This window comes from Carcharodon carcharias, chromosome 10 (assembly GCF_017639515.1).
Source record: "Carcharodon carcharias isolate sCarCar2 chromosome 10, sCarCar2.pri, whole genome shotgun sequence".
NCBI classification, from domain to species: Eukaryota; Metazoa; Chordata; class Chondrichthyes; order Lamniformes; family Lamnidae; genus Carcharodon; species Carcharodon carcharias.
In genome coordinates, this window is record NC_054476.1 from 15,197,425 (window position 1) to 15,220,829 (window position 23,405).

At 47.7% G+C, this 23,405-nt stretch overlaps 1 protein-coding gene across 1 annotated transcript in view; it reads right to left on the minus strand.

The window, feature by feature from the left end:
• ano3 (anoctamin 3) overlaps positions 1 to 23,405 on the minus strand; it is a 599,584-nt gene that overhangs the window by 198,190 nt on the left and 377,989 nt on the right. Inside the window, exons 11-12 of the mRNA XM_041198368.1 lie at positions 22,950 to 23,005; positions 6,366 to 6,487 (exon numbers count right to left, since the gene is read on the minus strand). Of these exons, the coding sequence (XP_041054302.1) occupies positions 6,366 to 6,487; positions 22,950 to 23,005 (178 nt within the window). The remainder of the gene's footprint in view (positions 1 to 6,365; positions 6,488 to 22,949; positions 23,006 to 23,405) is intronic.

Here is a 23,405-nt window from a genome sequence, read left to right on the forward strand (position 1 = left end):
AGAGTGAAGTCCTTTTCAATTAATGAATCTCACAGGCTACTGCCAGGGAACTCTCAAGGCTACGTCTGTGCAGTCAATGGTGCAGTCAACTTGCAGAAAGTTTGAGATCACGGTGAATCTCACAGCTCTGGCAGCCCGGCTTGCTTCATCCACGTGGAACATAACGATGAGCTTTATTGAAAAGGGCGTCTGTCACCCCCCCACCTGCCCTTAAGCATTTGTGTGTCTCCGATTCTGAGACTCTGCAAAGGTCCCCAATGGAACCCTGGAAGGATATGCAGGCAAAAAAAATTAGTGTAGTGGTGACCTTCAGAATAACTGGCATTGGATGCCCTTAAAGTCCATGTGGCGTCTGTTCACTGAGAATGCGGCAAATATGAGCTACCACATCCCTAGACAAGTGAAGGTATTTACAGCTCTGTCTTTCACTCATCTCTATGTATGAGCTGCAACCCTTGGTCAAGCCAAACACATTCCTGGAATGGCCCCTTCTCATCGGCATCTGGGTCTTCCTGGGGCTCCGTTGGCTCTTGTTCCTCAGGGTAATGGTCTTTCCCTCAGTTGTGCCAATTGGTGACAGGCCTTTTTCCTCACTCAAATCAAAGCTATCAAGAAGACAGCATTACTTGTGGCCTGCATTCTCAACTCCTCCTTGTATCGGTTAATGCATACAATCAAGCAATCAATGGTAGTTCCTGTGGACTGGTCTATCTTCACATACAAGACAGGGATGCAGTCTCCAGCCCTTGAATTTCCCTTAATCTGCACATCGCATACCAAGACCATCCCTTTCAGGGTCGTAGCATCCTGGAGGCAACTTGTGGCTGAGCTTTCCCCTCAGATGTGACTGCGCAATGCAACTTCACAACCAGGGCCTTAAGCTGGGTCAAAAGACCCAAGTTCGAGAGCCACAATCAGCCTTGTGTTGGTTGTCCTCTAGTGGCCTTGGCAATAACCATAGATACCCAGTCCTCACGCTTAGGCCCTAACTGCAAGCTTGGTGCCTTGAATGCCAGGACCAGTGCACTGGGAACATGGAGGCTTGTGAGGCCCATGCTGCCTCTGTGCAGCAGACGTGGTCTTTGTAATTTTGATCCTACATCCATTCTGACATGCTTCTGCTGGGATCAGATGCCATTTAAGACCATTTTAATGCAGCACCTAAGCTTAATGGATTCTCACTTGAATGTGCACCATTAATAAAGGAGCCAAGCTAATTCATTATGCATTGGACCCGTGAGTCCAACACTCAGCTCAGTCGTGCTCTCCCTGGTTTGAGCAGCACAGTTATAGGGTGCCCTTTCAATCAGTCAAGAATTCCTCCCACACCCCGTGTGACCTTTCCCCAACTGATGTTTTTCTAGCTTGTTTTTTGAACTATGTCATTGAATGATGAGCTTGAAAATGGAGCTGTTGACCTCCGTCTGGGAGACAGGCTTCCAACCACCCCCCTATCACCCATCAAGTTCCTCCCATCCTCCTCCACCCTCGCCACCTCCTTATTTCCCTCTCTTCCTCTCACTGTCCAATTTCCTCCTGTTACCATTCAAACCATTGTTATCCATTGTGCATATCCCTGGTCTCTCTCTTGAACCCTTTAATGTTGATGTCCCAGTGCTCTTTGTTGACCTGTCCCCTCCCCTTCTTGAGACCACATGCACCCTGGTTTTCCGGGAGACCCCCCAACCCAATGAAGCCACCATGACTTTTCAGCTACCAACCAACAGGATATAGGTGCCTTCCCTGACCATGACTGTGCCCTCTGCCTCATAACACCATAACTTGAACCCCTAGGACCAAATTCCTTGGATGACTGACCACGCCCTGCCCACCGTACAGTGCACAGCTCTCACTGCCCAGAGAGACCTTTCCTGGCGCAAGACCTCAGTGCCATGCAAGAACCATCTAACATGTCCTGCACAGCCTCAGGACAGTCTCTTCAATATGCCCCTGACAGCGTGATTTCAGCCTTAGAATAGTCTTTCATATTCAACTCTGTTCCTTGACCACGCCCTTGTCCTGTCTCTGCCTTTCCCCTTCCCTCCCATGTTACATATCCCCACCGAGTCCTGCCTCCATCTTCCCCCTTCCCTCCTGTGTTCCACAGCCCCTCCCCTCTGAGTCCTGCCTTCGTCTCTCCCCTCCCTGTTGGAAATCCCGCCCCCCCCCCACCCCCCCCGCACCCCCCCGCACCCCCACCCTGTGCCCAGCCTTTGTGCAGCTTGTGGTGCAGGAACCCGAAATCTTGCAGCAATGCTCTTAAAAGTAGGTGAAAGCGGCATTTATGTACCTCAAAGTCATTGATGAACTTAAGTTAGCCAGGCCACTTATATGCAGACATGAAACAGACCATTCTAATTATCCACTGGCAGAAGCACGTAATTTGTAGGGCGAATGCAATTCCAGTGAGTTGGCCTTTTAATGAGCATTGATGAAATGCAAATGAATGGTTCCTGACATAGATCAGCGGGGAACATGAGCCGCCTTTAGCCTGCCAGCAAAGTCGAGAGAACAAAGTTCCAAACTAATTTCCCGCCGGCAGGAAACTGACTTTTTCCGTCAAGCCAAATTTAGTGCCCCCTCCCACCATGGTTCCCACCACTGGCGCGAATGGGAAATTCTGCCCCAGATTACATAAAGAATATTGAGGTAATAGAGCATTTATTAGTTTCATCAGTATCCACCAGTCAGTTTCTTAGTAAACATTTTTTAATAATAATTATTTTTTAAAAGGTGCCCTAGATTCTCAAAAAAAAGCCTGTCAGTTTTAAGCATCTCCATTATCAGATGCAATGAAAATCACCACGCTAATCAATTCAGTTTTGTGGGGGTGGACCGCTCCCAGCGCAATGTCTTTTAACCAACGCAAAATATCGCCGAAGCTCAATTTTCACTGGACGTAACTTGCACTTGAGATCCCTCAATCTTTTGCTCCACTGTGGCCCCTTTTTGCCGAATTGAGCTGGCAAAATGACTCAATCCCACAATGTTTAAATTGAGATGTCCACAAACATTCCGCATAGTTGGCACAGGATCTGCATTTCCATGCTATGAAGCCTGAGTGAAATTTAGATTCTGAGGTCCTTTCCCCTTTCTACCTGAGGCGGTTCAGAATGAGACCAACCAAGGTTCTCCTGATTTTCTAAACTGCCAAAGGTCTAAGGCCTCAGCTCTTCCCCTAGTTGCTTGCTGCTCAGGAGATTTCAACATTTTAGACCTTTTGTTTTACTTTAAATATATAATATTAGCCTTAATTTATGAAACTTCTTTTAGAAGGTTGATACGAATTTAACAGTTAGCAGTGTCGTTCATTTGAAAGGCATTAATGGAGCAATCTTTAGCTGAGTTTTCCTTCAGCGTTACTAGAGGTTGTGATCATGTAGTGGGGGGGGGGGGGTGGGGAGTGGAGGTTGGGGGGGGTGGGTAGTGGGGGCAGGGTGCGAGGAGAGTGGGTGTGGTGGTAGTGATGTCAAAGCAGAACATAAAGCCGTCATCCTAACCACACCCTCGCTCCCCCCCTGCCTCCCCCCTCTCCAATGTGACCCTGACTGATTTTACTGAGTTAGGCAATTAGCTATGCAGGCTCACTAATGGTTTAAGGGGCGAGGACTCATGGGAAGACATTCTGTGTCTTCCTAATCTCTTTAAAGTCAGAAAAATGGCCTGCACATATCAGTATAGGAGAAGCCCGAAGAGAAACATAGAAGATTAACAACTAAAAGATTGAAAAAAAGAAAGCCAAAATATCCACCCTTGGCTCTAGGAGTCAGTAAACATAACTATCGGAAAGAACAAACTGTCACCAAATTGGTATGAACAAACTGTTGTCACTGTGGAAGTGCTGGAGTTTTAGGCAATGTGGGTGTGGGAGGTCACGCTTAGTGCATTTCTGAAGGTTTTACAATGAATGTACTCGAGCACATGCTTTCCCTGGAGCTGATCAAGATCAGTCATGTTACTAGGTTTGCAGAGGAAGCAGGACAAGGAAGAATCCACTCCGCTTCCAAATAATTCTGTCCGGATAGCATCCTTCATCTTGCACAATTTTTACAAGTTCTCTGTTACCCAGTGAAACTAGGGTAGTGGATTCACAGCTTTGTACCTTTTGGAAAAGTGGTACAATTTAGAGGTGCTTATTATTTTGTAACCACATCCATAGGAAAGTCGACGTCAATTTGTGACCAATGCAATATGGCAAGACACAATAAAGGCACCGGCGCTGAAGTGTCGGCACCTGGCAGAGCAAATCACGTGACTTTTTTTTTCAAACACACCAATTTCACCAATAATTTGCAAAACAGAAGTAACACACTTTGGTGAAAAACCCTACAACTTGCTAGAAAGCCTTTCAAGCCTCATACAGCTAAAGAATGAATGGTTTGAGGTGGAAATCTATTGTAAAATGTGCATAGATTCAAAATGTGCTATAATCGGTGCAAAATTATTAATGATCTCCTGTGGTGTTGCTCATGACAAGTCTCAGGATCTGCTGTGCTGACTAAAGTAGGACAGCTAAAGTGTGAAGGGAAGTAAATGAAGCAGGAAATAGACTCTGACAGGAAGAAGACAATGTGTGCCTCAAAGGAAAGCCTCAAATAACAAAACTATATCAAAATTGAAAAGTGAACAATGAACTGAAACAAGGCGATTGCCGGTTAGTCAGGCTGCCCAAAAACATCTGAAGCATATTTGTAAAACTGACATTTGCTATTGCTTTCTAGCTCTTTGAACTATTCATCCTTACCCTGTCCACCCCGTATTTAAGCAGAAAGAAAGACAACGCATTTAAAAAGCACCTTTCATATCTTCAGGAGGTCCCAAAGCGCCTCACAACCAATAAATTGCTTCAGACGTGCGCTCACTGTGATAAAATGGAAAATATAGCCGGCCATTTGTGCACAGCAGTGCCCTCCAAACAGCATTGAAATAAACCATGCTAAAGCGATTGGCAAAACGATCAAATCACACAGTGAATGATTACGTAGAAGGTGCTGGAGACAGATTCTATTGTGGCTTTCAAAAGAGAATTGGATAAGCATCCGAGGGAAAAAATATTGCAAGCATATGGGGAAGGTTCAGGCAGTGGGATGAACAAAATTGCCCTTGCACAGAGCTGGCATGGACACAAAGGGCTGAATGACCTCCGTCCGCCCTGCAACCATTCCCTGATTCTCTGAATGGATACATTTAAGAGTATGCTGGATAAGTGTATCAGGGAGAAAGGGAGAGTGGGTTATGCTGAGTTGGATGAGGAAGGATGGGAGGATGCTAAAGTGAAGCATAAGCATTGGCTGGAATTTTCTGGTCCCGCCCACTGGTGGGATCTTCCGGTCCCACTGGAATCAATGGACTTTTGAATGGCTTGCAGCATTTTCCGGCCCTGTTCCCGCCGGTATGAAGCCAGACAATACCACCTATTGGGATGGACTGGTTGGGCCAACTGGCCTGTTTCTATGTTGTATGTTCCATGTTTGTAAATAATTTATTTTCGCTGTTGGTTGAGGGATGGAAGTTTTGGACCCCACACTTCAGGATGTCATTCAGGTGTCTCAGGTTTCCTAAGGCATGGATACAGCCTAAGGCTACCCAAAGGGTAAGTTCCATTCTTTTTTAGTTGACGTGGAACAGAGATGTTCCTCCTGAATCCACAGCACTCCTGATAGCCATGTCAAGCCACGCCCCCTCAAAACACTTGCACTCTTCCCCCACCACCGCCCCAAGGGCCACTCCCAGCATGGGAGACATCCAGAAATTCAATTCTCCAGTCAGTAGAGGTGCCTGTGGAAATGTGACAAGTGTCAGCAGCTCATAGCGATGATTTGGTCAAGGCCCATGGTCAATCGCTCATGATCTTCTCCCCTCTGTCTTTGGCATTCCTCAAATCCATTTGATACTTGAAAACAGGATTAAATTAATGTCTTGGCCAAAATATGGATAATGGACAAGTAATCAAAAATGGATAATTCAATCTTTTTTATTTAGGCCCTTTGTACTTGCTTCTGATCAATTAGGGTTTAATGGTAGATATATTCAGCACTCTTGTTTAAGTATATATTTTTCAAATTGCACATTTTCCAATTATCTTGAACTCAGAGTTCTACTTCACAAATATTGCTACTTCAGCAGTCCAACAAATTACACCAGCTTTAAGCAGTCTGCCTTTTAAATAGTCTTTTTAACAAATTAAACACTTAAAAGACATTAGGCTACAAAAATGGTGCTCTGAAATCTAAGCAAGCAAATATTTATGATTAATATTAATAACACAACATTTAACATGAATGAATGGTGCATGATTGTAGCCTTCAGGGTTAAGTTAGAAGAAAGAGGCAGAGTTACAATGTACATGAAGACAATGTTCCTACCTGATGAGGTCTAATGGCTGGTACTTGTACCACATCCCCCAGCGAGCCCAACGTTCATATAGTAAATGCCTGTGATTAATTGCACCATGTGTTTTAATTGGATGGCTACTTTTGTAGCTTCCCTGTAGAAAGAAAGAATCAGTTGAAATTATACATGCAAATCCATAAAAAGATCTCACACTAATACATATTGGATTTTGTTGAAAAGAGAGACATGTTGCTGAAGCTTTTCATCTTGCATTCATCTGGACAAACACAAGGATGCCAAATTTCAAACTATCACAACAATTTATACTACAGGAGAGAAGGGTGCTGATTGGTTAGCAGGTCGACTCTGAGCCAAGGTGTTTCCATCGAGAAAGCGATGGGGAACTATAATCTTCCCAAGCTCCTAGGTAATTCAAAAAAGGGTGCAAGGTTTGAACATATCCTTTTGTTTGCAGACAGCAGGTACCTGCAGATGAATGTATGTTGCTTCTTGCAAATATAAATGAGCCAGGTCACGAGCTCAATTGATTATTTATGGTATGCACCATTTTTGAATTATCCAGTGGCTTGAGCAGCCTACGGTTCCCATTGCTTTCTCTATGGTAACATTTCTATGGCAAGGCCATGATTAGCCACCCAATCAGCATCCTTTTTACTTGCAGCGTAAACTGTTGTGATTGTTTGAAATTTGACATTTTTGTGTTTGTCCTGATGAGTGCAAGACAAAAAGCTTCGACAACATGTCCCTCTTTTCAAAAATATTCAAGTTCTGACCTACCAAGTAACTGTTTGTACATATTGGATTGTGAAGACACAGGATATTATCTTAGAAGTACAGATGGAGTACACTGAGGCTCATCTTTGGACAGACATGCCACAAGACATGGAGATGGCTTTTGTGGTGCATTGATGCACAATGTTTGAAATGATCCAGCGCACACTGAGTTGAATATAACAAAAAATAGATGCCAGCATTGTCAAATCTAAGTTCCTGGGGATAACTGATTAACTGGGAGAAAAGTAGATGCACAATGGAATTTGACTGGCACTGATGAGATAGAAGGAAGACGAATATAGCAGCCCATAGGTTTTGACAGATAGCAGGATGAGCTTTACAATAAAACGCTCAAGCTTGCACAGACACAAGAGAAAAAGGCTCCAGTAAAGCTATGTGCAACTTGAAAAAAATAGAATTTCCTAAAAGGTTAGCTAGCCTGAAGTATAAGCAAAAACAACAAAAACAGATCAATGCTACCCCGAACCAATTCTGATGTAAGGTCATTGAACTGATATGTTTCGCTGAGTTTCTTGGGCCTCTTTGGGGATTGGCTGGGATTAGGGAGTGCTGGCAAAATGGAGGGGGAATCATATGGTTGGGGGGGGTGGGGAACAAGGGGAGACTGATGTCTTCCCGCCACCTTGCCATATTGCCAGCGGTGGAAAGCATGGAAGTATGGTGGATCCCCACCGGTCGGCCAATTGAGTCAATCAATTTGTCCCCGTCAGTGGGAGGGGCCAAATAAGGCCCACCCAGCGTAATGCGCAACTCCTGAGGATATCAGGAGTGGGCAAGCAGTGGCGGGAGTGCACTGACCGCAGGGTCCAATGGCGACCGGCTGCTCACAATGGCTAATGGAAGGGCTCACCAAAGGGCTTTTGGTGAGCAGGCCAGTCTGGAGGGTAGGCCAGGCCAGCGGAGCAGGCCAGGCTGGAGGGTAGGGCGGGGGCCAGTGTGCCCCTGTTTTTCGGATGATTGCCTTGCTGCCTTCCTCAAGGAGGTGACAGCACGGCAGGAGGTGTTGGTCCCCCAGGGAGAAGGAGGCCCCCCCAACATGATGAAACCTGCCTGGGAGGTGGTGGAGGTGTTGAGCTCCTGCAACATGGTGCGGCCACGCAACATGGTGCGGTGCACCTGGATCCAGTGTCACAGGAGCTTCAATGACTTGTTGCACTCTGGCAGAGTGAGTACCACATTGGAATTGAGCATTTAACCCAGCAGGTCGGCTTCCCCCGCACCACCAACCCCCCCCACCCCCCCACACCACCCCCCGCCCCCCCAACCACCACCACCACAAAGTCTGAGTGTAGTGACTGCATTGAATCATTGATGACATGTGACCTCAAGGTCAGCCTGAGAGGGTGATGAAGAGATGGGTTCTGCCCCCGCAGCATGCGGTACGCTGAGTCCCACATGACTGGTTTGGGGGCAACCTGGAGGAGCTGCACCTAGGAGCAGAACTCCAGGACATGTCCTAGTCAGGGTGATGAGATGGTGGAAGGAGAGCTTCAAGGTGGCGTGGCAACGAACCATCTGCTGCCCTCTGCACTCCATGTGCTTGCGTCTCCTTGCTATGGAAGGTTAGACTGTGTGGTGCCTAATGTGATGTAGGCAGCATGTGGCCAAGAGGGGGTGGGGGGTGCGGAGCAGGCCTAGCATCTCTGTGTGAGTGTTCGGCAGTAGCAGGGTGAGGAGGCACTGGAGCCCTGATATGTCCCACTCTGGTTGGGGTGGGACAACGCGAAGAGAGTCCAGGTACACGTTGCACTAATCAATGCTCGTCTCTCATTTTCAGGAGAAGAATGCTCATAACGCGGCAGAGCGTGTGAGGACTGGCAATAGCCAGGTGCCGATTGCCATTGTTAGCCAGTTGGAGTAGGAGACACTTGAACAGGAGAGGCACCAGGTGCCCAGGTCCAACTGGTGTTGGTGAGGCTGGGGTGCCACGCCCAGGTAATTATGCCCAACAGTGAGGTCAGCATTGTTCTCCCAACAGCCATGGCACTACTGAATGTTAATTGATTTAAGTTTGCAACATGGCTTGACCATTGGTTATGGAAGGATGAGTGCATAATGATCCAGGGGATAGGGATGCACATTGACATTGTCTCCACGTTAACTGATCCACTGTCTGTGTTCTTCCTTTCAGCATCATCGGAGAGGGCGGGAGGAGGAGCAGCAGATGCCCCCCTCTCACACCTGAGGGGCCTGAAGTCTTACCAGTCACTCCATCTCTGCCAGGCAGGCACTAGCACCTCGGTGGAATTCGAACATCGGCTAGTGTCCCAGGGCACAATGGAGAGGGCACTTCACAGTTACTGGAGGAGCTGGCAGATACAGAGTGCCCATGGAGCCAGCAATCGGAAGACTGCAGGGGACCAGGCACATGCTCAGTCAGTGGCTGATGCAGCAAATGCAGGAAATGCGGCCGGGTGTGCAGGAGCATATGGCGGAGATACATGAGGCTATGCTTGGCTTGGTGTCCGCGGTGGAGGAGTCTACGCAGATGATCGCCAATGCATGAGCCTCAAGTCCGAGCACCATGCGTCCTCCATGGAGGGAGTGGCGACTCTTATGGAGAGGATCCTCCAGGAGACCAATCAGGGTTTCCTGGGGATGCCCTCGGACTAGCAAGCCCTCACATTGGCATTGACCTCAGTTGGTCAGTGCCAGTGTGGGGGATGGCCTGGGCATCAACTTGCCCAGCTCGGTGCCCACCCATCCACGGTGAGCAGGGAGGTCCGAAGCGACCTCATGTCAGTGCAGCAGCTGCCTGTCGTCTCTGTCTGCTCCTCTCAGGGTGTTCCGGATGAGGGCGGTGTGACAACTGGGGAGGTGCCAGCTGTGGAACTGGCAGCTCCCTCCCAGGCGGGGCCAGCACAGGCTCCACGGGCCAGAAGACAACCGCCAAGGTCAACGAGGCCAACAGGACAGCAGAGTCAGCAGGCTGGTTCAGATGGCAGTGCCAGTGAGGGGACAGCACCAAGATGTAGCGCCCGGAAACAAAAACATAAGGTACCTTAGGCACACCAGGGGTTTTTCACTGGTGCTTTTGTGTTGGCCCGAGATGAGGTCTTTATGATTTGTTTTGATATGTGACATTATTGTTTTTTTTGGAATAAGTTGGTTTGCTTGACATATTAAATTCAGATATGTCACCATGACTGAGGGTGCCTCTTTTCTTTTGCATGTGTATGGTTTCCAAAACTGTAATGAGTGCTTTGTTGGACATTCAGCTTTATTAACAAGGCCCTTAATGGCTGTTCCTAATATGGCAGATTTTACACTTAGGTGTTGAGTATTGAACCTACTGCCCAGGCTTGTCCTGGTGGTCCATTTGTGTTGTGCTAGCTGAAGGTTTGTTGGATTAAAGCATCCCCGGTGTCCCTGCCTCCCTGGAGTATTCCCAGGTCAGCATCTACCCTCTCAGCATTTCTCTGTGCCTGCTCATCCTCAGACTCACTGCTGGACTCATCATGTGCAGCTACAGCCACGGCGTTGACGTCTTCATCGTCCACTGTGTCCCCACTTTCCAGCGCAAGATTGTGGAGAGCGCAGCATGCAACCACTAGCACCGAGACACGATCTGGGGGGTACTGGAGTGCGCCCCCTGAGTGGTCCAGGCACCAGAACGCATCTTGAGAAGACCGATGGTTCTCTCCACCACAGCCCTTGTGGTGCCGTGGCTCCTATTGCAACGCTGCTCAGCATCTGCTCTTGGATGGTGGAGAGGCGTCATGAGCCACCTTCTGAGGGGATAGCCTTTGTCACCCAGCAGCCATCCATCCAGCTGAGCTGAAACACTGAAGACCCTCGGCACCTGGGAGTGTCTGAGGATGTAGGCGTCGTGGGAGCTGCCTGGGTACCTTGCACAGACTTGTAGAATTAGCATCCTGTGGTCACACACTATCTGCACGTACATGGAGTGGAAGCCCGTCCTGTTGACGAAGGCACCAGGCTCACCTGCTGGCACCTTGATGGCCACATGTGTACAGTCTATAGCACCCTGGACACGGGGGAAGACAGCAATGGCCGCGAAGCCTCTGACTCATTGTGTCTGGCTTGCCTGGTCCCAACAGACGTGGATGAAGATCAATGCCCGTCTGAACAGTGTGTCTGTAACCTGCTTGACACAAGTGTGGACAGCTGATTGGGAGACACCGCAAAGATCATCCACTGAGCCCTGGAAGGAGCCAGAGGCATAGAAGTTGAGCGCAGCTGTGACCTTTAGAGCCACTCACACTGTTAGAGGAGATCTCAGGCCCAATCATCTGACAGATGGAGGTGACTGTCTCCCTTGAGAGACAGAGCCTCCTTTAGCACTGCAGCTCAGACATATTGAGGTAGCTGCTTTGCCACCTGTATACCCTGGCAGCAGGATAGTGGCATCTTCTGCGGCCCCTTCTGTCTTGGACTACCTCTTGGCCCTGCACCCCTTGTGCCTGCGCCTGTCCTCCCAAAGGTGGCTCCCCTGGAGGCTGAATGTGCACTCCTGGCCTCCTTCCCCTTCTAGCCCTCCTTTCCTCCTCAGAGGAGGTGCCTCCAGTGGACAGTTCAGCTCCCATTCCCAAGCTAAGGGAAGGCTTCCTGAAACCTGTAGGCCCAGAAAAGATTCCTCACTTCAGAGTGCTGACCTGAAGGTTAAGAGTCCAGACAAAGCAGCTGGTCTGCGTTTTGAAGTACTGCAGAACAAGATTCAAAAACTTTCATAAATAAATGCTTGACCGTGCACACTCGCGACCCCACTGAGCCCTCTTATCCCGCCCGTGGATGAGGTTAATACAAATATGTCCTACCTGCCTGCCCGTTGCGCCCGTGTGCCGACCCAGAGATCACACAGGCGCCGGAAAGTCAATCTCGATCGATGAGCCGAGGGCCTTCGGTGGCCCGTTAATTAAATGGCGTGCGTCGGACATCATTGCGCACCCGCCCGCTGAAACATCGCCTTGGCGCGAGGTGGCATCGGGACGCTCGCCATTTTGTGCGCGGACGTTGGGAGGGGGTGGGGGGTGGGGGCCCACCACCGCACACCATCGGGAACATCCTGCCCAAAGAATCACCCTCGGTGCAGAAAATTAAACCGTGACTCAAGGAATTGGTGACAGAAGTGTTCTGATGTAGCCAAGTTTTGCCATGTAATACACGTAGTCCCAGCTACAGGTTACTGGTTCACACCGACATCAAATATTACTGCAGAACTCAGAGATTTGGGGAAACTAACATTTGCAAAAAAGGTCATAACCACTCCCTGCTTCCCGTCCCTCCTCTCACTTCTCCACAAAAGTGGCGCATTGAATCTTGCATATCATTTAATATAGTTAGCAATGACTGGAAACATCTGGCCGCATAATCTGCTGAACTTATTAAAAGGGATCTGCATCTCTGAAACAAAAATGACTTGAAGGGGGACACATTTAGAATTGGCTCAACTAATCCCCGGTGTACCTAATTAGGGCCTTTTCTTATTTATGTTTTTGAGTTGGTCTTGTTGCAATACATCACTGTGCCAAATAAAATGCTATTGCGGACAATTTTACAGTCCAAGAGAAAAATGGCTTCATCTGATGTTGGAACTCAATTCAACAATGACAACCTACTGAGCGGTAAATGGAAGTCAGGGAATTATTAATGTTTAAACAAGTGTCAGAAAATTGCATTACGTAAACATAATCTCAGAAATATACCTCTCGCTGCAAAACAGCTTCTGCATATTGATTAAACTTATTAGTGTGCGAATCAACTCACAGCTGCTTGACCACACACACTCAGGAACCCAGGCATCCAGGGCAGAGATTTCCTCTCTCAACTGATTCTTAATCATGCCTGTTTTAAAGATATGAATATTTTACGGCACTGCTTGAACTTTGCGGTTTAACTGAAGTTCACTGAACTGAAACATAACTCACCAAAGCAGATTCCTTACAGATAGCCCCTATGTCAGGTTTTAACAGGAATGAGGAAAAATTACAATTCCCACAGGAGGGAGTTCAGCTGGCTGCTCTGGTGCAGAAATGTAATCACGGAGTAGAAACTATTTGGCACCCAGTTTCAGGTGGCGATCTGGCTACAACGTGCCCAAACTGGAAGTCCTGGTGCCAGCCTGGAATTGGGCACCTACTTAACGTGGGAAAGTGGACTCCACGAGGGGCTTGCCCATTTTAGTTAGGCAAATTTCAGGCCGTTAACTTGCCCTGGGTAAGCTGCTGGCTCTTCATTGGATGTTGCCACTTGTCTATCACGTTATTCTTCAGGGTGAAGAATCATTATACTCGGGCTTGTGCCCAATGTTCACAGTACCGCAATATCTTTACGGTGCAGAAGGAGGCCATTCGGTCTATCGAATCTGTACTGGCTCTCTGAAAGGGCATTCCACTTAGTCCCACTCCCCTGCCTTATCCCGTAACCTTGCACATTCCCTCTTTTCGGGTGGCAATGCGATTCCCTTTTGAATACCTCGATTGAACCTGCCTCCACCACCCTTTAAGGAAGTTTGTTCCAGACTCCAACCACCCTCTGGGTGAAAAAATGTTTTCCTCACATCGCATTTACTCCTGCTGCCAATTATTTTGAATCCGTGCCACTTGTGGGTAGCCACAGTGTCCTTATCCTCAGTCATGCCACTACCTGACTGGAACTTGCTCTAACAAGCAAATCTTTTTGATTAAAATGCAAGAAATAAAGAACTAGAAATTAGAATTGATTGCTCTTTCTCTCTCTTAGCTTTAAAGTTGCCTCATACAGCAAGTTAAAGGTGAGCTATTAAAGGCTAATTATAATATCCTGACCATTGAGCACCCTCATCTACAATAATCCGGCACATTGAGTATTTAAATCGTGGATTTAACCTGAAGGAATTTTTATCAGAGGATATCAAGTTCATGTAACCTGATGCCATAGAACAGTTGCCCCTCCCCGTGCAATACTGCACTTAAATAATTCAGCCATTCAGCAGAGTATAAGAAAAAGGGTCTGACCTCAAATGACTTTCCTGCATGACTTCTGCTTGTCTCTTCTGGCAGCTTCATTCTGATCTGAAAGCTCTTCAGAAGAGCAATTTCTACTCTTGTTAGGTTAAAAAAATTAGGGTCGCTGAAGAAATTCATGGGAGTTAGCAAGGTTTCTATCACTCCCAGAACGAAAAAAACCAGTAAAAACTGAGAAATAAGAATACTGGTCCGAACTGGTCTTGTTTACCTTGGGTGAGGGGGCTGAGCGGAGCGGACGGGGTGGGGGGGGGAAAAGGCTGAGTCGGGGCCTGTGCTCTTTTGTGCGCATGCGCGTGTAAGATTTCAGAAATCTCCCTGAGGCACGGAGCTTAATTTCATTTTGAAAAATTTAAATAAAGAGAAAAAAAATTCAGACATGTCCCCTCATGTGATAGTGTCTAAATTTATTTGATTAATAAATCCTTCATGGGCAGAACATTCCCCCCGTCTGGGGGGGGAAGGTCAGGACCGGGTGTGTGCAGGCGCGCCTCCGATTGGGGGCGCGCCGCCATTTTATGTGGGCGGGCCAATTAAGGCCCGGCCAGCGTGAAGTCCGCCAGGAAGCGCTATGCGCTCCCTGTGTGGGCTGGGGAGTTCCCTAAACTGGAAGTGCGCTCTTTCACACATGCACGCAGGACAGCACTCAGATCTCCCTGAGGCTAAGTGCTGCCTCAGGGAGATTGGCGCCAAATTCAAAAATGTTAAAAATAGAAAAGTAAAATTTCCTTGACCTGTCTCCTCATGCGACGATGTCCATCACTTTTAGTTAAAATTTTATTAAATTTTTAAAAACCTAGATTACAAAAGTAGGGAGGTCATGTTGGAGTTGTATAGACCTCAGTGAGACCACAGCTGGAGTACTGAGTGCAGTTCTGTCGCCACATTATAGGAAGGATGTGATTGCACTGGAGGGGGTGCAGAGGAGATTCACCAGGATGTTGCCTGGGATGAAACATTTAAGTTATGAAGAGAGGTTGGATAGACTTGGGTTGTTTTTGTTGGAGCAGAGAAGACTGAGAGGTGACCTGATCGAGGTGTACAAGATTATGAGGGGCATGGACAGCGTGGATAGGGAGCAGCTGTTCCTCTTAGTTGAAGGGTCAGTCACGAGGGGACATAAGTTTAAGGTGAGGGACAGGGGGTTTAGGGGGGATGTGAGGAAAAACCTTTTTACCCAGAGGGTGGTGATGGTCTGGAATGCGCTGCCTGGGAGGGTGGTGGAGGCGGGTTGCCTCACATCCTTTAAAAAGTACCTGGATGAGCACTTGGCACATCATAACATTCAAGGCTATGGGCCAAGTGCTGGTAAATGGGATTAGGTAGGTAGGTCAGGTGTCATGTGTCAGTACAGTCTCGATGGGCTGAAGAGCCTCTTCTGCACTGTGTGATTCTGTGAAACCTCATCACCGTTTCATGCTTTCTCTGAAGCCCACCAGAGCTCCCAGCCTACCCTCCAACCTTAAGGTTGGTCAGGCAGGTCCTTTAACTACTGCAATTCCTTTTTCAATGGCCTTAATAGGCCGTTGACGGGTCGGCGGGCACACAGCTGATTCGGCAGCGCCCCCGCCCACCTGAAAATTGAAATGAGGCGGGGCGACTTTGGGAGTTCCGCCCGGTGTCAGCCCGTATCATTTTAAATGCCGGCGAGCAGGTGGGTCCCGCCCTCCCACACACCAATCGGGAAATCCTGCCCCATGAAACCTCCTCCGGCCCGTGGATGAGGTTTCGTGATAAATGCGAAGGCCGCCTGTGCTCTTCGCCTGCCCCCCCCCCCGCCCCGACCTTAAGGTTGGATGGGCAGCTTCGTTAATTGTTTTAATTAATTTTCAAATGGCCTTACCAGGCCTTTGACAGTTGGGCAGGCATGCAGCTGACTCCGGTGCGCGCCTGCCGAACTGAAGGTCTGAATGACGGGTGGTGATGTCGGGACGCATGCCCGATGTCACCGCGCATCACTTCACACGTCAGCTAGCGGGGCCCACCCCTGCAGGCCGATCGGGAGATTCTGACCCTTAAAATGGAACGCCAGTAAAAACTGGGAAATAAGAGTACTTGTTCGAAGTGTTGTTTTTTTTCCTTCTGGACTGCTAGATGAGATATCAAGGTTAAGATGACAATATTAAGACATCGCTCAAAACTGCCGTCAGGGCCAGATCTGTTTCTAGTGCTGATTTGACTGCTGGCTGGTACTTCATAAGTTAAGCACATTAAGGTGTGGATCCATTGACCACAACAGGCCCCCTATTGATGACAAATTGAAGACCAACTGAATCTTGTTTTAGCTCTACAGGAGACAATACTGAGATATATAAACTTTCAGGTGTACCGGGACAAGGCGGGGTACTGGGAGGCAGTGGTTGGATGGTGCTGTTCCTGGACTAGTCATCCAGAGACCCAGAGTAATTCTCTGGGGGACCCGGGTTTGAAACCAACCATGGCAGATGGTGCAATTTGAATTCAATTAAAAAAAAAGGAAGACCATGGAATCATGGTCAGTTGTTGCAAAGACCCTTCTGGTTCATTAGGAAAGGGAATCTGCCGTCCTTATCTGGTCTGGCCTACACGTGACTCCTGACCCACAGCAATGTAGTTGACTCTTAGGGCAGGAGTTTTCCGTGGGCTCGGTGGGGTGGGGGGGTGGGCGGCGGTCAGCTCCGTGCCACCATTTTACATGGGTGGGCCAATTAAGGCCCAGCCGGCGTAAGACACGAGCGGTAGCGCTCAGCATTACGGGGGGGGGAGGAGGGAGAGTCGGGGCCAGCATTTTTTCGTGTATCTGCGCGAAAGAGCGCTTCAATCTCCCTGAGACAGCTCCGTGCCTCAGGGAGATTGAAGAGCTTCCGAAATTATTAGATAAAAGGTTGATGAATTTATTTAAACACATCCCCTCATGTGATTGTGTTACATGAGATGGGACACATTTTTATATTTATGAAATTTAAAAAAAATTTATTTGATAAAAGCTTGAGGAAATCTCATCCCGCTTGTGGATGAGGTTTCCTAAAAAAATGCAAAGGCCGCTTGGCCTTTTCGTCTGCCCGTCAACCGTAAGGTTGGACAGGTAGTGATTACAATAACCTTAATTAGATCCTTCATGGCCTTAATAGGCCGTTTACATATCGGCGGGCAGGCATCTGACTCCGGCACGCGCCCGCCGAACGAAACATCACTACTCAGCGCAATGACATTGGGACACATGTCCAACGTCATTGCTCATCATTTTACATGTAGGTGTGTTGGGCCTGCCCCCGCATGCTAGCTGAAAAATCCTGCCCTTAAAAATGCTTTTGAATGAGGGTAATTAGGGAGGGGCAATAAATGCTGGCCTAGCCAGCGATGCCCACATCCCATGGATGAATTTTTAAAAAATGGGATTGCTCCATGAAGAGCTGATATAGGCTTTGATGGGCCAAAAGGCCTTCTTCTGCACCCTAAATGACCCTCTAACCTTCACCAGAGAGTTCTCTCACTTTTCATCAAACGACCTCATGCAGAGAACAATGCGTGACATACACTAAAGGAATCATGTGGCAGCGCATTGTCTCAGTTCTCACTTTGACCTTTTATTCACAATCCTCATCCATTCATGGACCTAAGCTGCTCACAACTCCTCGACGTATCGATGTGGGGAACTTTAACACCCAACTAAGTGCAAGCAGCAAAGTTTGGAATTCGTAAATACACTTAACACCCAATTAAAGATTAAAATGGTGGAAATGAAACAATCGGATTGGTGCAAGTGGACAAACTGCTCCTGATCGAAGGGCGTTCAAATATAAATTTACAAAGGAGCTGACACAAGGCCTTTCATCTTATAAAAACTCCTGGCACTGAGCTATATGCACGTGGCATGTAATTGAAATGAAGCAGACCGAAAGATTACAGTAACTGTGAAATCCAGTCATGCCAATGGGTGAATGACTGGCCTCACAGGTTTCCACACGGCTGCAAGACACAGCAACTTATGTAGCACAGGATGTAAATAACTTCCGAAAATAGGGATCAGTGTGCCCACATCGGCCAGGATTTTTGGGATGGTGGGGTTTCCTGAAGTGTCAGTGGGGAAAGCGACCTCGCCGATACTGGCTGCTCCGCGGCCAATTAATGCTCCAAGGCGTGTTAACTGGCTGCATATGGGACTTCTGCCCCGCGCTCAGTGGGAAGTCCCGTCTCAGAGAACTGCCGGCCAATCTGAATGGGCAGCATTTCTCCAGTCCCAGCCGTGCCAGGAGCGGTAGTGGCCAAGGCTGAGACTACAAACTGCTCCCAGAATCTGACTGCTGGAGTCCAGGCCCAGCAAAATGTGGGGCGGGAGTGGGGGGGGGGGGTGGTTGGTCTTAGGGCAGGGAGGGGAGGTGAGCCCCGGGTAGAGGGGTCGGGGCATTGATGGAGATGCTGGGATTGGGGGGTCAGGGTGGGTGAAGGGAGAGCACCTGTAGGGGGAGGACCTCGTCGGGAGATGCCCATTGTTGAAAGGAGGTTGTTGTTGGAGGTGCCCCTCCCCCGCACCTCCACCTTCCAACTTCCCAAATGCCCAATGAAGAAGCAGAGTGTTGGATTTTTACCAGTCCTGTGGAAATGGGCTGGGACGCAGGGAGACTGGTGAAATGGCAGCAGAAGGCATTGGGAGGGGAGGCCGATGCCTTCCCACTGCCATGGCACATTGCCAAATGGCGGGCACCTCAGCAGCGCGGACAGGCAGCAGGTGGCTGATTGTGCCAACTGAGTGCCCAATTAGGTGCCAGCCCCCACCACTGCCGACATTTTACCAGCATCAGGAGGTGCTGCAACTCTGTGGGGAGACTGCTGGGTAAAACATGGTGGCTTTGTACGGGTGCGCAGGTTAGAGGGAGATCCGCTATTTCCGCCAACTCCAGCATGATGCCACCACCAAACACATCTTCCCATCACCCACCCTGCCGGCATTCCACAGGGATCATTCCCTCTGGGACACCCTGGTCCACTCCTCCATCACCCCCTACACCTCAACTCCCTCCCACAGCACCTTCCCATGCAAAAATATTCAGCAAAGCGCTGAATAAAAATAATAGATTTGTGGGAATAAGGCTCCTGTGATCATATTTAAAAGCACAAAAAAAAATCATCAAGCTCTCAAAAGAAATTCTTCTCACATCCCAAAAGGTCTGCAATCCTACTGAAACCTTCTGATGTCTGCTCAGCTTGCAATGTTCTCTACCTAATGATTTATCATCCAATTCCTAAGTATCTAAGCTGGACATCTGGTGAACATTATTGGAACCATTCCATTTTGGCTCAGTAGCAAAGCATCTTTGATCTCTCCTCCAACTTGTAATCAGGGGCATAACTCTAGCCAGCTATTCAACATTTTGAGAATGCCATCCTTGCCGCATTAGATTAGCACATTTCTGGCCCTGGCGTTTGGCTTTGTTGTTCACTGACAGCACACGGGCAACGCCAGCAAGGCCACCATTTATTGCCCATCCCTAATTGCCCTTGGGAAGGTGTTGGGGAGCCACCTTTCGAACGCAGCCGAGTGGTTTGCATTCAGGGAGCGGTTACGAGTCGAGCACGTTGCTGTGAGTTCAGGCAGACTGGCTAACCTTCCCCAAAGGGCCTGAGTGAACCAGGCGGGTTTTTCTTCACAATAATCCAGAAGTTTCATGGTCACCAATACTGATACCAGCCTTTCATTGCAGATTTAATTAGTTAATTGAATTAACTGCCCCACCCACCACCCCCCCCCCCCCCACCACCCCCGCCACCCAGCTCCTGTGGTGGGATTTCAGCTCACGGGCAGGATTTTGGATTTCGAACCGGGACCGCGATGTTGGGGTCAAATACGGGTCATGATCCTACACCCTGCCGGAAGCAGTCATGTGATTTTCCATCTTGATTGAATTGGCCAAGTAGTGGCCAGAAGGATGCTCGATGTCCAATTAAGGATGGTGATCAGACTCGCAATGCTGCAGGGCTTATAGGAGGCTCTTCAGCATGGACTAAGCCTGCAGCCTGCGTCCAACTAAGAGAGAGAGAGGGGGGGGGGGGGTGCCTTCATCTTGAGGCACTGTCTCAGCACTTTTAAGATATTCTAAATAAAAAATTGTGATCTGTGACTGCAGCTGTGGCCAGTTATGTAGTGGGTGCCCCACAGACAGCCTGAAGGGCTGGGCCCCCCTGTTCTGCAGTCAGGAGGCTGTCTCCAGGCAGTTGCAGTGTTCCTACACTGCCAGGGGGGACCTGCAGGATGACTGGAAATTTTCAGTTGGCTCCTGGTCATTGGTCTTAATTTTCTTTTTATTTATCTCAACAGGCTAGCTGCCGCTCGCATTCTGTTGCCAGACTGGCTTCCAGGAAAACGGCTTTGGCGCGGAATGGAACCAATAAGTTGGCAATGCCAGCTTGTGGAGCGAAGTACACTCTGTTTTCGTTCAGGCCTTTAGATTTCTAGCCCAGTAACCGAACACGCTACTGTACCATGCCACACACACACAAACATACATTGATGGAACGATATCTAATTTGCAAACAAGTGCTCCGCAAGCGATATAGGCAAGTGAAATGGATCGTAAAAGTGTCATGAATTTTATGGTTAAGGGAGGGGAATTCAATCTAATCTCCACTGTCATTCGGGTGAAAGGTTATGGTTGTGGACCGGATTTCGGGTCCCGAACGCTCGTGGTCGATCACCCTGAGTTCAAAGTGTCCAAGTTGCTGGTTTAAAACTGGCGTCAGGCTCCTGCCGTGTGCAAATCACAGTCCTACTGTTGGACATGTGGACCAGTTGTACCACATCTTCAGCGGTGAACCGGCCATCCTTAGAGAGGCCACTGGAGGCGACCCACACAGGGGCTATGTAAATTTTGTAACAGTTCCGTTCCCAGGGAGCCAGAAGGGGCAAAACACCAAAGCATTTATGGGTGGCATCACTGTGACAAAATGAGTTGCATTCATTCTTCAGGCATAGAGAGAGAACACAACTAAAATGAAAACTATTAGCCTGACTGGATTCCCAAAGAATAACAATTTTGTTTTCCAGACAAATTGATTTGAAAAAAACATTATAAATATATTTACAAACAGTACATATACATAATCAGGTGAAGTTAACAGACAGAGGAAATGTGACCTTTTTATCAGAAGTAATAATTGTGTTGCAGTCAGATAAAAATAATTCTGAAGGCAATAAATACCTCATATTGCACATCAACAATAACTGCACCATTGAAAAATAACTCTGGATCATTACAATCATTTTTTGAAAGTTTAAATTAGAAAAAGGTGCCCATTTCTTTGGTAAGTAGTATACCCCTGATGCAGTAAACCTTTATTCCATATTATATGTATTTTATTGGTCTGGATTGTATAGCCAGTGGTGAAGCAAGGGTGCTTGCACTAACCTCAAAGAAAACCTCAGTGAAAAACTATGTACAGGTATCAGGCCCCTTATCTGGCCTCCTAAAATCCGGAAGGACCTGAAAACCGGGTCCTGCCCTGGAAACTACAATCCCCATCAGGCATTGATGTCTGTCGTATCTGGGTCACTGCGTGCTGATCCCTTGATCTTTGGGTCTTGGATTAACGGCGGGTCCTTTCCCCATCCAGGCTGGGTCCAGCTCAGTGGAGAAATCAGCCCAGCCTCAGTTATCCTATTGCCCCAACCCAGGACCCAAAATGCGGAAGATCCCTGCATTCGGGACACGTCCCGCCCCAATCTTCCCAGATATGTGAATTTTCCATATCCGCTGCAATCTCCTTGATGAGGATTTTACCTCTCTATGTGCTTTTGGTTGTACCTTAATTTAATGGGGATTCCCACCATCAAGCTGCAGTGAGGTTGTCGATCTGCCCAAACAGCCAATCATATTAAAGTATTCTCACAGACAGTCAGCCAGGAAATGAAAATCGCTAATAATTAAATGACATTTTTCTAATTTTGCACTGAGCAAAATAAAGATTAAGCCAAACACATGGCCAAAGGTAGAAACTGAACTACCATGGGCAAACTTCAAAAGTTTATTTTTCAATTATTTCTAAGTATCTTGTTTAAAAAAAAATTCTAATTAATCATAATGGAGCCATTTAATAACATTCCATAAATGTAAAATAATATTTTCAGGGCCAGATTGGTTGTTCAACCGTAGTTATTATTCAGTTCACGGTTAAAAAACCCTCAGTCATGCATTGCTGAACAAGGCTTAATTTTGTCTTGGGTTTCTCACACAGATCTGAGAGCAAAAAAGGCAAAGATCGTCCTAGATCAATTGATTTCACTGATTGCTGGCTCAGGGGCCAGGGATGTCCAGAGTGCAGCTTGCAGCGGAGCAATGAATGAGAGAACTCAACTTCTGCGTTAATCTGCACTCAATCCTAAAGTTGCGAATGATGAGAGTCAATCATCAAAAATCCTGCAAATTCTGGACAATTATGATTTAGCAATCTGCAGACATGGTTAACACATCTTTTGGAAGCTAATGAAGTACATGAGGATTTAGATGAAAAGTTTTGAAATTAAGGGCACTGGAATCGATTCTTCACCACATAGACAATATTCTGCTGGGGGGAAAAAATGCCCACTGATTGAAAACTGATTGAAAACTTACTCATCCCCCAACTGGAGCAGAAATTGGGTATGACCTATGAAAGTTGGCTGACCTACTCTGCCAGATTAGTGCCCAAATGGAGAAGATAAAAGTTTACCTCAGAATGTCCAAACAATAGCTTCTATAGGAATAAACAGAACATTACCAAGTTACCATAAGGAAATATTTCTTTTCCAAGCATTAAGAAGCACACGTTATGCTCAATTTTGCTTCCCCAGTTTATGAAAAATAAAATGTCATGCTGTCTCACCTCATGTGGAGGAAAGGCAGCATCATATGTTCCATTGCCAAGCAACCTATTTAAACCTGAAGAGAACAGAAACTGAGTCAGTGGTAATTTAAATTTTAGCCAGTACTCATAATAATGCATGACCAAGTGGAATGTCCTCTTGCTGATGTTGGTTAGCAAGAGGTAGACTTTTCACTGAAGATATTTTTAAACATCTAGAGCAGGATTTTCCCTTCGGGGTAAGAAACAGGTCCAGATGCCATTGAAGGGAAACAGTCACCAGCCCTGATTCTAATAAGGGTGCCCTATTATTTGGCTTGGAGATGGGGCTGGTAGTCCATTTAAGGAGGGTGCATGGGCTCTCAAAGCTGGAAGGCCAACCAGAGGCCTCCCCGCTTGAAGGGAGCAGCAGGCTGCAAAGGAGGGTAAGGAGGGGCAGGGTGGTTCAAAATGGAGGTACCATCTCTGTGATTTTTT